The sequence below is a fragment of the Eurosta solidaginis genome, chromosome 4 (assembly GCF_040869045.1).
Source record: "Eurosta solidaginis isolate ZX-2024a chromosome 4, ASM4086904v1, whole genome shotgun sequence".
NCBI lineage: Eukaryota > Metazoa > Arthropoda > Insecta > Diptera > Tephritidae > Eurosta > Eurosta solidaginis.
This window is the reverse complement of record NC_090322.1, coordinates 175,152,224-175,166,917: the sequence shown is the minus strand read 5'-3', so window position 1 is coordinate 175,166,917 and position 14,694 is coordinate 175,152,224. Positions and strand designations below refer to the sequence as shown.

The 14,694-nt window shown below is 33.0% G+C and overlaps 1 protein-coding gene across 2 annotated transcripts in view; it reads right to left on the bottom strand.

Moving 5' to 3' along the window:
- The window catches only part of sog (short gastrulation), a 294,848-nt gene extending 280,439 nt beyond the window's left edge, over positions 1-14,409 (bottom strand). Inside the window, exon 1 of one of the 2 annotated variants that reach the window (XM_067783886.1) lies at positions 13,597-14,409. In XM_067783886.1, the coding sequence (XP_067639987.1) occupies positions 13,597-13,657 (61 nt within the window). In that variant the 5' untranslated portion in view covers positions 13,658-14,409. The remainder of the gene's footprint in view (positions 1-13,596) is intronic. The other variant, XM_067783881.1, reaches the window with a different exon arrangement.
- Between the last annotated feature and the right edge of the window lie 285 nt (positions 14,410-14,694).

The following is a 14,694-nucleotide window of genomic DNA, read 5'->3' as shown; positions in this document are numbered from 1 at the left end:
AAAATCGTTTAGGTATATAGATCTGTTCACTATATATTTCTTATCTTATAGATCCGATTATTCGGAGATTACGAACGGGATAAGATTATTGTTCAGCCCCATTCATGAAAGGTATGAAGTCTTTGGCACAGCCGAAGATAGTCCCGTTCTTACTTGTTATTTTTGAATTATATGTTTTTGACATTTGGATAAGGATATTTAAAGATACTAAAATAGGGAAGCATATTCAAAGCGTCGCTTGGGAAATAGAGCTAAGCAGATAGTTACGATGAAATCTATGGAACTAAAAGGGGCAATATTCATATTAACGGCATACCGAGAAGATGCTTTGAAAATCTACCAGAAAATGTGTTGGGTACTTACACTTCTGGAATAAAATGAATAGAGACGGTCAGCAACAATGACATAAACCGAGTTCATATAAATGTGCAACAGAAAAGAGGGAAAAGTTCAAACAAACGTTGTATATAATACAATTTTTATTTACGAGTAAATGAAAAATTTTCCATAATCAAATATGAATACCTATTGGTTCAAAGTTGCTTTGTTAACTGTACATTTCTAGCAAACGGCTCATAATTTTCATGAGAACGGAGTCACAAAAGGCTCTTATAGGATTATAGTTCTAAAGCTCATATTTTGTTAATATTTCGGACTCTTACCGGATATTTAAATTATGTTTGTGGGATTCATAAGAACCTAGAAAGGGTTCATGTGAAATTTTTTAAGCTGACTGATTCGAAAAGATTTTATTTATATCTCGATTTGCTTAATCAGAGGGTATAACAGATTAAACTATTAAAACTTATTGAAGGGGTTTTAAAATTATGCAGATATCCCAAAAATTGTTGCCGAACACCGTCTTCTGCGCCTGTTAGTATTTTTAATGTAAATATGTATGTCTGTCCGGTTCCCTCACTTCACCTGGCAGGCAGTTTGCTTGCGATATTTGTAGTTTAATTATCTCAAACCTTCCATTTAACATTATTTGCATCCATATGCAGGTATATATGAAGTTATATACATATGTACATATTAGAGCGGGTCAAATTGTATGAATGGATTTTTTTCCATCAGGGGTATAGCAAAAACGTAATATACAGATGATTCTAAGAAAAATTGCTGAGACACCATAGCTCTAAGTCCGATTTCGAGGTCCCGACTTTTGCAAAATAGATATCTTGCATTTGAGTGTAGGGTTTGGCCAAAAAATCTTCATATCTTTTGATCGAATTATAGGAAAAATATCATATTGGGCTTACTTTAAAGGTATTTTGTGTACATTTCAGAGTCTGATCTATAGTGTTTTTGAATTTTAGTAGAGATATGAGGCTTAAATTATGAGAAATTAGCCTAAAATGAACTTTTAATTACTATATTATAATTTTTAACAAATTTCTTATGGAAAATTTTTTTCTTTACAGCTAAATAAGTTCAGAACAGTTCCAACAACTTTCATTCAGTTTTTCTTTTTTCGAATTCGTTTTAGTAGAAACAAATTTTCAAGAACAAAAAAACACCTATATTTTCAAGTAATAAGCAAAAAAACATAATAATTTTAATATAATTTATTAAAAAAAAATATTTTTTTACTTAGAATTGACCATTTTAACGTATTTTTTTTTTTTTTTTCAAAATAAAAGTAATGTTATGTTATTATTTTTATTTTTTTGCTCTCCATTCGTGGTTGTTTTTCACGACTTTCTGCTGTAACAGCCGCAGTACCTTCACGTTTTTTTTTGCTATAACACGTTTGGAATCAGATGTTAACAACTGTACATTCTCGATGGCTAACCAAAGCAAGCTGGGTATTATGTCTATATACAACAACTATACACGATCGGAAAATTTGAAAACTCTAGCAGTTTATATTATTATAATTTATGTGCCAATGTATTTCAATGTAAAATACTATAATTCTCTTGTGTACTTTTATCAAAGTTTATTCGTTGGACACGATACCTACCACGTAAACTTAATAATATAAATGGTGTAATCCAAAATAATTCATATTACGCGCAGCCAGAAAACATTTTATTAACAACGTTATTTGATGATAGAAAAGCCATACGTGATAGAGCTATCAAAAAAATTTTATACTATCGTGAAAAAATACTTGATCGAACTAAACTCAGAGTTTACAAAAAATATAATATCAATTTTAGTGATTTAGATTATACTGATATGATTGATCTGAATGACGATAATTTACTATCTGAACCGGCATTCTCAATAAATATTCTATACGATCACTTGGTACAATTCTTAGATTATGATGAGCTAACACTAGATGATCCTAATATTCCAATGCATATACAAGGAACGGAAAGATATGTGCAGTTGTTAACATCTGTTTCCAAACGTGTTATAGAAAAAAAAAAACGTGAAGGTGTTATGGCTGTTACAGCAGAAAGTCGTAAAAAACAACCACGAATGGAGAGCAAAAAAGATTTGAAAAAATAATAACATAATATTACTTTTATTTTGAAAAAAATATGTTAAAATGGTTAATTCTAAGTAAAAAAAATAATTTTTTAAATAAATTGCATTAAAATTATAAAAATTGTGTTTTTTGCTTATTACTTGAAAATATAGGTTTTTTTGAAATTTTATTTTTCTACTAAAAAGAATTCGAAAAAAGAAAAACTGTCTGAATGAAAGTTGTTGGAAATGTTCTGAGCTTATTTTAGCTGTAATGAAAAAAAATTTTTCCATAAAAAAATTGTTAAAAATTATAATATAATAGGTAAAAGTTCATTTTAGGCTAATTTCTCATAATTTAAGCCTCATATCTCTACTAAAGTTCAAAAACACAAATTCAAAATACAGACTCTGAAATGTACGTAAAATACCTTTAAAGTAAGCCCAATATAATTTATTTAATAATTTGGGAAAAATTTAAACAACGTGACATCAGGACGGACAAGGCGACAGCTGTTTCGATTATACCTTGTAAATCTCTTCAAAGCCTTTTCTCCCGGGAGTGGGAGTCGAACTCGCACCCCTACGATAGTTGAAATGGTTGTAAACGCATTCAGCTACGTCATGCCTGTTGTGAAGTCTTTCCCAATTGCCTTCTTTTTGCATATTTTAATCTTTTACACATTGCATACTTCGTATGCAATTATGTGTTAAAGCTATGCTTGGTACGGCGGTTTTCAAAGAAACTTTGGTTTTTGTTGCTGTTTTCGTTCTATTTATAGAACTACAACGAATTAACCAATTTTGTCTGTTTGTATGATTTTTAATAATCGGGGATTGCCCATATTGCTTTTTTTTTTTTTTAAATGTATGAAAACATTTATTTGAAGCAATTTTTTAATTTTATAATTTATTTAACCCTTTCACTTCATCTTTTTTGTTTTTGGTTCTAAAAATCCAATTTAATCAAATAACTGCCTTATTTGACCTCAATAGTCATAAGCAATCGCAAGTTACATTTTTTTTTTTTTCGAAATAGGTTTTTGAGCATGATGCCATATGGCATCAATTTCCTTAAGGGGAGAAAAAAGTTCCACAGTAAATATTTTTTTACAAGTGTTTATATTTATTCAAAAAGTATTTTCTATGTTTACATTTCAGTTTTTACATTAACAAACTTAAAGTAAAATGCAATTATATAAAAATTCAATTTAAAAACATAGGTACATACATAAATAATATATAAAATATGTATATATACATAAAAATAAATAAATTTTTTTGGGAAGTGTTTTTATTTTTTCAAAAAGTATTTTTTAAGTTTACATTTCAGTTTTTACATTAACAAACTTAAAGTAAAATGGAATTATATAAAAATTCAATTTAGAAACATATGTACATACATAAATAATATATAAAATATGTATACATACATACATAAAAAGTAAATAAATAAGAAAAATTCATTCAGAACTAAAAAACATATTATTGAAAAACTGCTACTGGTACTAGATACTTACTTTCTTATTCTATTACTTAACAACTGTGAAACGTTTTAAAGCAGTTTCGTGTTCCGTTGGGCATGCATAAGTGAACGTTGCATTTTGAACACATAAATCTCGAATATCCTGTACACTCCTTGATTTTACACCTCCGCTTTTCCACGGTATGCTCCGGCCAATGATGAAATCCATCATATCGTAGAGAAAGAGATGGAGCTGTTTCATATTGTTGTCTGGAAGTCGTTGGACTGCTTGTTGCTGATAAAGATGGACTAAATTCATTATCCTTTATAACAGTTGATTTGGGACGCCCGCGCTTTCGTTGATACGTTTGCTGAGCTGATAGCGCCAGGAGACCATCTGCGATGTCATTTCGGAATGCCAAAAGATCCATCCACTCTTTCGATGCGATATGGTTGTTTTCACAGTCCATTTTGTATTCTAACCAGGCATTACAAACCGCAAGGTCAATAAAATGATCAAAAACTTTGAGAGTCCATTTTCTAGAACGAATAGAAATTCGGTATAGCGAGACTAGAAAGTCCATCTTATCTACGCCACCCATGTTTTTGTTGTACATAGCAACGATGTTTGGCTGCTGGATCTCAATTTTTTTTTTTTCTTCACTACAAAATCTTGGAACTTTATTTATACATTCCGTTCCATAAATAGCTGAGGCAAGTGTAACAACTCCTCCATCAAGCCATTTTAAAACAAAAATGTTGTTATTTCGTTCTATTCTGTAGTCATAACCGCCACGGCCTATTTTTTTAAGATCTTTTTCGGAAGAAAGAGGAGCTTTGCACATCCTATTACCCCGAATTGTGCCAGTTGCCCAAATTCCCTGTTGCTGCAAAAATTTGATCAAATTCGGAGTTGTGAAATAATTATCAAAGTAAATTTAAAAATTTTTTTTTTTAGGAATCGTCTTTGATAAATGAATAACTATGTCTGAACAAAAGCCCAGTTTTAAGTCTCCTACAATTGTATTTTTCCCTTGATAAATCTCCAAATCATAGATCACACCTTTTGAGCTACAAAGACAAAAAATTTTTATTCCCCATTTAATGGGTTTCTTTGGCATATATTGTCGAAGCATAGTTTTTCCTTTGAATGGAACCATCATCTCATCAACGCAAACATTTTCATCTTTAGGAATCGCATACAATTTTTTATAGAACACTTCTAATAGGGGGCGAATTCTGTGCAATTTATCATCTGAAGTCTGATCGAGAACAAATTTGAGGTTGTGACGCAGAAAATGAAATCTTACTCTTGACATACTTTCACGAAAACAGGGAATCTCCGTCGTTTTTGACCAATACATCTCTAATCGAGGGTAGCTAATTGTACCAATCATAATTTCGAGCGCTAAAAATTTATAAAACTCTTCTTTTTTTAAATTAACTGATTTCCCATTGTTTAAAAGCGAGACCTGGTTCGTTGTATCAACCACTTTTTCAACGAAGTCCTCTGTGAAATACTCCAAAAAATATTCTACAGGTGTTTTAGGCATTTTTTTGGGAATATATTCCGTAAAACTTACATCTGGAACATGCCATGTCTCTTTTTTCCAACGGAACACATCAATTTTTTTGAAAGGCCCGTCAGAATCGTGATAATCTACACTTGCTGTACAAGCTTCCAGATTATCTTCTTCAAGATTTCCGACATTTATTTCGTAAGGCCCTGGTCGAGATAACTCTTCTTCTACGAAGCTTTGATTTCCTTCAAGAGCATCAAACAAATCTAATAACAAATCAGGTTCCTCCGTATCTTCTAAATCAGAGATATCAGACTCATCAAAGTTATTTAGAATTTTTTCTATTTCGGAATCTTTAATTTTTCTTGCCATTTTCGCAAAAGTAATCTTTACCATCAACAGTTCAACTTATAACGACAAATGTTTCTGCCGAACTAAATGCGTCATTCTTGTGCATGCCAATGTTACATTTTTGTGTACCTCTAAACGAAATTGATGCCATATGGCATCAAGTAAAGTTTGAAAAATTTTACAAGGCTACAGAATTTTTTTAAAAAAATATTAATTATGCAAAAAGTTTCCACAATTCCTTAGTTATATTATTGCATTTAATTGCGTCGGAAAATATTTGACGTTTGGAAAAAAAGGGGAATTTCTACAAGGATGTTTCCACGAAAGATTTTAGTGATGTGGTGGGCATCACCGAAAAAAAATTTTTTTTGCTCTAAACTGCTCAATAAAATAAAACTAATAAAACTGAATAATCCTAAGGGTTTAATAAAATGAATTTTCAATAAAAATATTTAATATTTGAGTCGGTCTTGGTTCCACAGCGCCTCAAAGTTGACTGTTGCCATATGGCATCAATTTCGCGAAAGGGTTAATAATTTGGGAAAAATTTAAACAACGTGACATCAGGACGGACAAGGCGACAGCTGTTTCGATTATACCTTGTAAATCTCTTCAAAGCCTTTTCTCCCGGGAGTGGGAGTCGAACTCGCACCCCTACGATAGTTGAAATGGTTGTAAACGCATTCAGCTACGTCATGCCTGTTGTGAAGTCTTTCCCAATTGCCTTCTTTTTGCATATTTTAATCTTTTACACATTGCATACTTCGTATGCAATTATGTGTTAAAGCTATGCTTGGTACGGCGGTTTTCAAAGAAACTTTGGTTTTTGTTGCTGTTTTCGTTCTATTTATAGAACTACAACGAATTAACCAATTTTGTCTGTTTGTATGATTTTTAATAATCGGGGATTGCCCATATTGCTTTTTTTTTTTTTTTTAAATGTATGAAAACATTTATTTGAAGCAATTTTTTAATTTTATAATTTATTTAATAATTTGGGAAAAATTTAAACAACGTGACATCAGGACGGACAAGGCGACAGCTGTTTCGATTATACCTTGTAAATCTCTTCAAAGCCTTTTCTCCCGGGAGTGGGAGTCGAACTCGCACCCCTACGATAGTTGAAATGGTTGTAAACGCATTCAGCTACGTCATGCCTGTTGTGAAGTCTTTCCCAATTGCCTTCTTTTTGCATATTTTAATCTTTTACACATTGCATACTTCGTATGCAATTATGTGTTAAAGCTATGCTTGGTACGGCGGTTTTCAAAGAAACTTTGGTTTTTGTTGCTGTTTTCGTTCTATTTATAGAACTACAACGAATTAACCAATTTTGTCTGTTTGTATGATTTTTAATAATCGGGGATTGCCCATATTGCTTTTTTTTTTTTTTTTTTTTTTTTTAAATGTATGAAAACATTTATTTGAAGCAATTTTTTAATTTTATAATTTATTTAATAATTTGGGAAAAATTTAAACAACGTGACATCAGGACGGACAAGGCGACAGCTGTTTCGATTATACCTTGTAAATCTCTTCAAAGCCTTTTCTCCCGGGAGTGGGAGTCGAACTCGCACCCCTACGATAGTTGAAATGGTTGTAAACGCATTCAGCTACGTCATGCCTGTTGTGAAGTCTTTCCCAATTGCCTTCTTTTTGCATATTTTAATCTTTTACACATTGCATACTTCGTATGCAATTATGTGTTAAAGCTATGCTTGGTACGGCGGTTTTCAAAGAAACTTTGGTTTTTGTTGCTGTTTTCGTTCTATTTATAGAACTACAACGAATTAACCAATTTTGTCTGTTTGTATGATTTTTAATAATCGGGGATTGCCCATATTGCTTTTTTTTTTTTAAATGTATGAAAACATTTATTTGAAGCAATTTTTTAATTTTATAATTTATTTAATAATTTGGGAAAAATTTAAACAACGTGACATCAGGACGGACAAGGCGACATCTGTTTCGATTATACCTTGTAAATCTCTTCAAAGCCTTTTCTCCCGGGAGTGGGAGTCGAACTCGCACCCCTACGATAGTTGAAATGGTTGTAAACGCATTCAGCTACGTCATGCCTGTTGTGAAGTCTTTCCCAATTGCCTTCTTTTTGCATATTTTAATCTTTTACACATTGCATACTTCGTATGCAATTATGTGTTAAAGCTATGCTTGGTACGGCGGTTTTCAAAGAAACTTTGGTTTTTGTTGCTGTTTTCGTTCTATTTATAGAACTACAACGAATTAACCAATTTTGTCTGTTTGTATGATTTTTAATAATCGGGGATTGCCCATATTGCTTTTTTTTTTTTTTTTTTTTTTTTTTTTTTAAATGTATGAAAACATTTATTTGAAGCAATTTTTTAATTTTATAATTTATTTAATAATTTGGGAAAAATTTAAACAACGTGACATCAGGACGGACAAGGCGACCGCTGTTTCGATTATACCTTGTAAATCTCTTCAAAGCCTTTTCTCCCGGGAGTGGGAGTCGAACTCGCACCCCTACGATAGTTGAAATGGTTGTAAACGCATTCAGCTACGTCATGCCTGTTGTGAAGTCTTTCCCAATTGCCTTCTTTTTGCATATTTTAATCTTTTACACATTGCATACTTCGTATGCAATTATGTGTTAAAGCTATGCTTGGTACGGCGGTTTTCAAAGAAACTTTGGTTTTTGTTGCTGTTTTCGTTCTATTTATAGAACTACAACGAATTAACCAATTTTGTCTGTTTGTATGATTTTTAATAATCGGGGATTGCCCATATTGCTTTTTTTTTTTTTTTTTTTTTTTTTAAATGTATGAAAACATTTATTTGAAGCAATTTTTTAATTTTATAATTTATTTAATAATTTGGGAAAAATTTAAACAACGTGACATCAGGACGGACAAGGCGACAGCTGTTTCGATTATACCTTGTAAATCTCTTCAAAGCCTTTTCTCCCGGGAAAATAAATGTTTTCATACATTTAAAAAAAAAAAAAAAAAAAGCAATATGGGCAATCCCCGATTATTAAAAATCATACAAACAGACAAAATTGGTTAATTCGTTGTAGTTCTATAAATAGAACGAAAACAGCAACAAAAACCAAAGTTTCTTTGAAAACCGCCGTACCAAGCATAGCTTTAACACATAATTGCATACGAAGTATGCAATGTGTAAAAGATTAAAATATGCAAAAAGAAGGCAATTGGGAAAGACTTCACAACAGGCATGACGTAGCTGAATGCGTTTACAACCATTTCAACTATCGTAGGGGTGCGAGTTCGACTCCCACTCCCGGGAGAAAAGGCTTTGAAGAGATTTACAAGGTATAATCGAAACAGCTGTCGCCTTGTCCGTCCTGATGTCACGTTGTTTAAATTTTTCCCAAATTATTAAATAAATTATAAAATTAAAAAATTGCTTCAAATAAATGTTTTCATACATTTAAAAAAAAAAAAAGCAATATGGGCAATCCCCGATTATTAAAAATCATGTAAGCCCAATATGATATTTTTCCTATAATTCTATCAGAAGCTATGAAGATTTTTTAGCCAAACCCTACATTCAAATGCAAAATATCTATTTTGCAAAAGTGGGGACCTCGAAATCCCACTTATGGTGTCTTCAGCAATTTTTCTTAGAATCACCTGTAGATTATGTTTTTGCTATACTCCTGATGAAAAAAAAATGTGACCCGCTCTAGTACATATGTATGATGATTGATGTGCCCACAATATATGCCTACAATGTAAGATGCTGACAATTTTGTAAATAACTTTATTTGCTTGTACAAATATTTGCCTGTCTGTATTGTAATAATAAAAATAAAATAAATAAACGGGCAGATATATGTACCTCCGAAGAGAATTAAGGCGGAGCATATCTTCCAATTTGTGTCGTGTTTCTTTTAATTTTTCTTGCAAATAAGCGGGACTTGACCTACGTATTTCTTGCCGACTCCGACCGGCATATGCAAGGCAGATGAGTTGCCAATGAGAAGCTTTTCATTGCGGAGATAAATGCGGATATACATATATTTATAAGCTATACCCAGCCAGCAATTTGGAGATTTTTCTTCAACTTTCTCTTTGGTATTTTTAAGTCATTTGCTAGCCGCAAAACACTCCCCGAAGGTTTAGAAAGTGTTTCGGATATGAATCCAGTCAAGTACCAGCACATTCTTGAATTTTACTCGCCTCTTATGAACGTCGGAATATTCTAAACCCTTTAACTCGCTGGGGGCTTGCTTTATTGCAATAATATGTGATTATATAGGAGAAAGGTTCACAATGCTGACTGGGCAAAAAAACAACGAATATATGTATATGAGTCTGTAAAAAAGTGTTAGTAAATGCCGATAAAAAATTGCAGCAATTACTCTTTAAACATAATAATTCTACCTTCGAATTGTTGATTGATCATTGAACAGTTGATCGGTTGATCAGAGTATCAGTTGGCACGCGTTCGAATATTTACGAATCCATGTGATGTGCATACATGAAATTGCATAACTTGCATAACTACATAGATACATATTTTAAGTAAATTTAACATCTAAAGCAATGTAATTTCAACCAACCAAACATTTAAATTTTTAAGCGACGAGGTTAGAGGACAGAAAAAAATGTTAGAAATGCAAAAAAATGTTCATGAATTCTGCTGTAAAGTTATTCTTGGTTGTTGTTGTTGTGTTAGATAACGTTAAGAACAATCCCGAAGGATTTGGGGAGTGTTATCGCTGTTAATAGACCTTTGTCGGATATAGATCCGGCACGTTCCGGTAACAACCACAATTAAGGCTCTAGCCCGACCATCTCGGGAACGATTTATATAACCACATTAAACTTTCTAAGCCAAAAGAATAGTTGATCATACGTAAGCTCTGTTAACTTAACGCTTATTACTATAACCCTACGAATGCCAATGAAAACTGTTTAAGTTCCAGATTTCCGTCAACTTTAGAATAATAGTTACAGAAATTTCTGTAGCAGCATGATCATAAGAACGCCGTGAGCGTAAATTTTTCTTAAAAATTAACTTCGGATTTGCATAATATCGACAGTTGTTCGCTATGTCATGTTTTCTTGTTGGGCCAAATATATTTTTTATGCTTGCTTTTATGGAGCGTTACAGCCGAGAAATTAGAAGCCAAAATTAAAATTTCTTTTTTCCACCTACTCGTTTTGACGCTCTCACGTCTTCCTCAGGGAGCCTAATGATTTTATTTTAAAAAACAATTCATTAACAACAAACCTAAATAAAATTAAATAACATTAATTCGAATGTCTTTTATTACAAGAGCAACCAACTCGATCTGTTGATTTCACTAGCATTATTTCTCTCAATGTAAGTCATATTGTGATTTCTGCAATCTTCCTTATATTTTCATTTCGATGTGCAAATCATTTTTATGCTTATCCTTAAAAAACACCCAGTGTAGAAAGGTGTAGGCCTGCCAGACCTCCGCTTCGAGACAGAAATGCTCAATGATAAATGGTGAAATAAAATAGTGAACAACTAGCTCCTGCTAAATTATTTCAAACTTATACGATAAGGCGATAAGGACACTCCCCGAAGGTTTTGGGGAGTGCTTTCGATGTTGATGGTCCTTTTCCGGCTACAGATCCAGTACGTTCGGTTGGTAAAGAAACAGGTTTCGCACTGGTAGGCTGAGGTTAAAAATTGGGTTGGAAAAGCTCAAAATTGCGCTTGGCTGCCTCTTACGACAGACATACCTGCTGCGGGTATATTCTAAGCCCCCTAACCCGCTGAGGGAAAAGACATCTCAGTAAACAACTACTTCGTTCGGTTGCGGCTACAACAAGGATGCGACCATCTCTGCAACAAATAATTCAGACATTTGAACCGATGGAAGACGTGCAAGGACACACAAAACTGATAGCTTCCATTGCGAAGTCGCTTCCGGTGAGCTGCCTTAGGATGAACTGGATGTCCGTGAGGAGCTCACATGACTTAATGTGTCCATAATGTTACGTTATAAGAATCGCATTTCTAGCTATTATATAAGATGAAAGTCCACTTCCCAGGCAGACGCACGTACATACCCATTTCAGAAACTCGAGAAAAATCTTCCTAGATCAACTTTTTTAATTTTTTCCAATTTTTTTTAAAACATATTTTGGCAATTCACAACAGTGTCGTACTCATGTAAAATTTTAAGATTTGAGTTGTTTCCATGGTTTCCCACACAAAATTTGATCAAAGCATAGCACATACGGCTAATAGGAGATCTTGTAAATTGCGTAATTGGAAATACGTTAAAACACGGAAAAAATGTACTTCTAGAATCAAAAACATATGAAAAAAGAAAAAAAAAAAAAAACACAAGTAAGAACGGGGCAGTATCTGCCGAAGACATCATACCTTTCATGAATGGGGCTTAGCAATAATTATATCCCATTCGTTATATCCAAATAATCGGTTGTATAAGATATATAGTGCACAGATGTACATACCCAAGCGATTTTCAAGATAAATATAAAATAAAAAATAGGTAGGTAGTTTGTGTGAGAATGCAAAGTTTCACTTTTTTGTGGTCTGCATGAAATAGCTATGCCAATGAATCACTTATCTCAACAATATATAACGTAAACGTAAGTATTTGATGAAATTTGAATCTTCTAGCCGTTAAAAAAGGGGCAGAAATGACAGTTTATATGGGGTATATACTATATATACCACCGATCTATATGATTTTTTCAGACAACAATATATGCTAAATACGTAATCATTTGGAGAAATTTGGAGTTTCTAGCAGTTAAATGGGGCAGAAAGTACGAAAAGATTCTTATCTGAACAATCGGTTGTGGGGGATATATGCTATATATACGACCGATCTCAACCAATTTTTCAGACAAACATAGGTGCAATATACGAAAGCAGTGAAGTTTGAAGCTTCAATCTGATAAATTGAGAAAGATATGAATAAAATCCTCTTTTCTGAAAAATCGGTTGTATAGGGGATATATGATATAGTGGTCCGATCGGGCCGATTCCGACAAATGTCTAATCAGACACCTAAATATACGCACTCACCAAATTTTATCAATATATCTCAAAAATTGAGGGACTAGTTTGCATACAAACAGAAAGACGGATAGACAGACTTGGCTAAATCAACTCAGCTCGTCATCCTGATCTGTTTGGTATACTTATTGGTGGGCCTATCTATTTTCCTTTAAGGGGTTATAATTTTGAGATTCGTGACAAACTTAATATACTATTTCATTTTAATGAAAGTTATAAAAATAGATAAAATAAAAACGATGAAAATTTTTAAAATTTTTGCACCAAAGCCAAAGGTATTTTAGTTCGAATGAACAGCCCAGCACCAGTATCTTCGATTTCGTCTCCGCCTTCATCCATTTTTCTTCATAAATCCTACTCCAATCAGTATTATCCTTATCAATATCATAATCCAATGTATTCTTCTTCTTTCCTCTTCTTTTCTTTAACCGTCTTTTACCTTTCCCGTTCCATTCAACTTCCCATTTTCCCTTCGCTTTTTACTTTACATCTTCTTTTCCTTTTAATTTTCCTCTTTCTTTTCCGTATTGCAAAAATTGTTCGCTTTTGTTGTTCTGGTTTTGTTTCTGTCATATAATAATAATCTGCCTGATTACCCCATTAACCTTTTTTTTTAACGTCATAGTCGACCCTCAGTGCGTATACGCAACTAATGTGCGGAACAGAACGTTATGGACACGCTATTACAGAGATCAAAACGCGGCAGAGATTGAATTAAGCACTGCAAGTAGTCTTACATACACACAAACTTAAAATACACACAACACATACACATGTATGTATGATTGGTTATTCAATACAAACCTTTTCGTTTATTATGGCTGATATGCAACAAATATTCACATTCAAATGCAGGAATGCACATAAATATGTTGTTTATCGATTTCTTGTTTTTATTTCGTTCTGATCTCAATCAATTCGATTTGGCGGCAATTTCGATTTCTCTGAAATCATTTAAGCTCTGTTCGCTCGTTCGTTGATCTGCAACTGTTGTGTTGTAAAAATTTGTTGAATTCTTGTATGCGCACACACCTTGCAAGATTGGCGCTTCTCTCCTTTTTTTTGTGTTCACTTACGATGACCTTCACGTAACGTCGTCGTTGTTGTGGAATTTGCAAGCGCAAATTTTGCTCAAATATTTCTTCTCCTATTTTGCGTTTAAACGCTTGCAGACGCGTTTGATTTCGCTGTGAACGTTGAATTTGCTGACGTTGTGTTTGTAGTTGTTTTGGTAATCTTTTCTAAAGTTATTGCTTTAGTTGTTGTTTTCGTTTATAATAATAATAGTCGTATTTTTATTTATTTTGTGCATATGGTGCTCGCGCATTTTTCGCATACACTGCGCGCCAACAACAACGATGCCAAACTAGGCGCCTATGACGCGCGCACGTTCTAAATAGCTAAGCGTGCTGCAGTACGCGTGCACTGCAATTCACTATCAACGCGTCGCGTAATCACCGTTGACGTTTAAATGTTATTTCGTTATTTACTTCGTTTACGTCGTTATTGTCAAGTGCTCCTACTAACTTTTGGAATACGATATTTTATATACAAAAATTGTTGTTTTATTCGCTGCGCTTTGCATTTAGCGATTCGTTTTGCTTTTATGAACTACCCGATTTGCTTTTGTCTTTTACTGTTCGCAGAGAGTTGCACTTACATATCGTAGCTGCGCTCACAAAAACAGTTACGTGTTTTTCAGTAACTTTTCAGGAGATCAATAAAACTAATTTCTGGTGTCCATTTGCAAAATTTTGCAAATGTCGTATTTTTGAAAAACTTTATAGAAAGTATGTTAATGATGTGTGAATGAAAAAATCATGTTTTTTAACCCACTACGAAATGATAAATATTTGCGCCGTTTTATAGCATATAGCTGCTTTCAAACATGATTCAAATTTT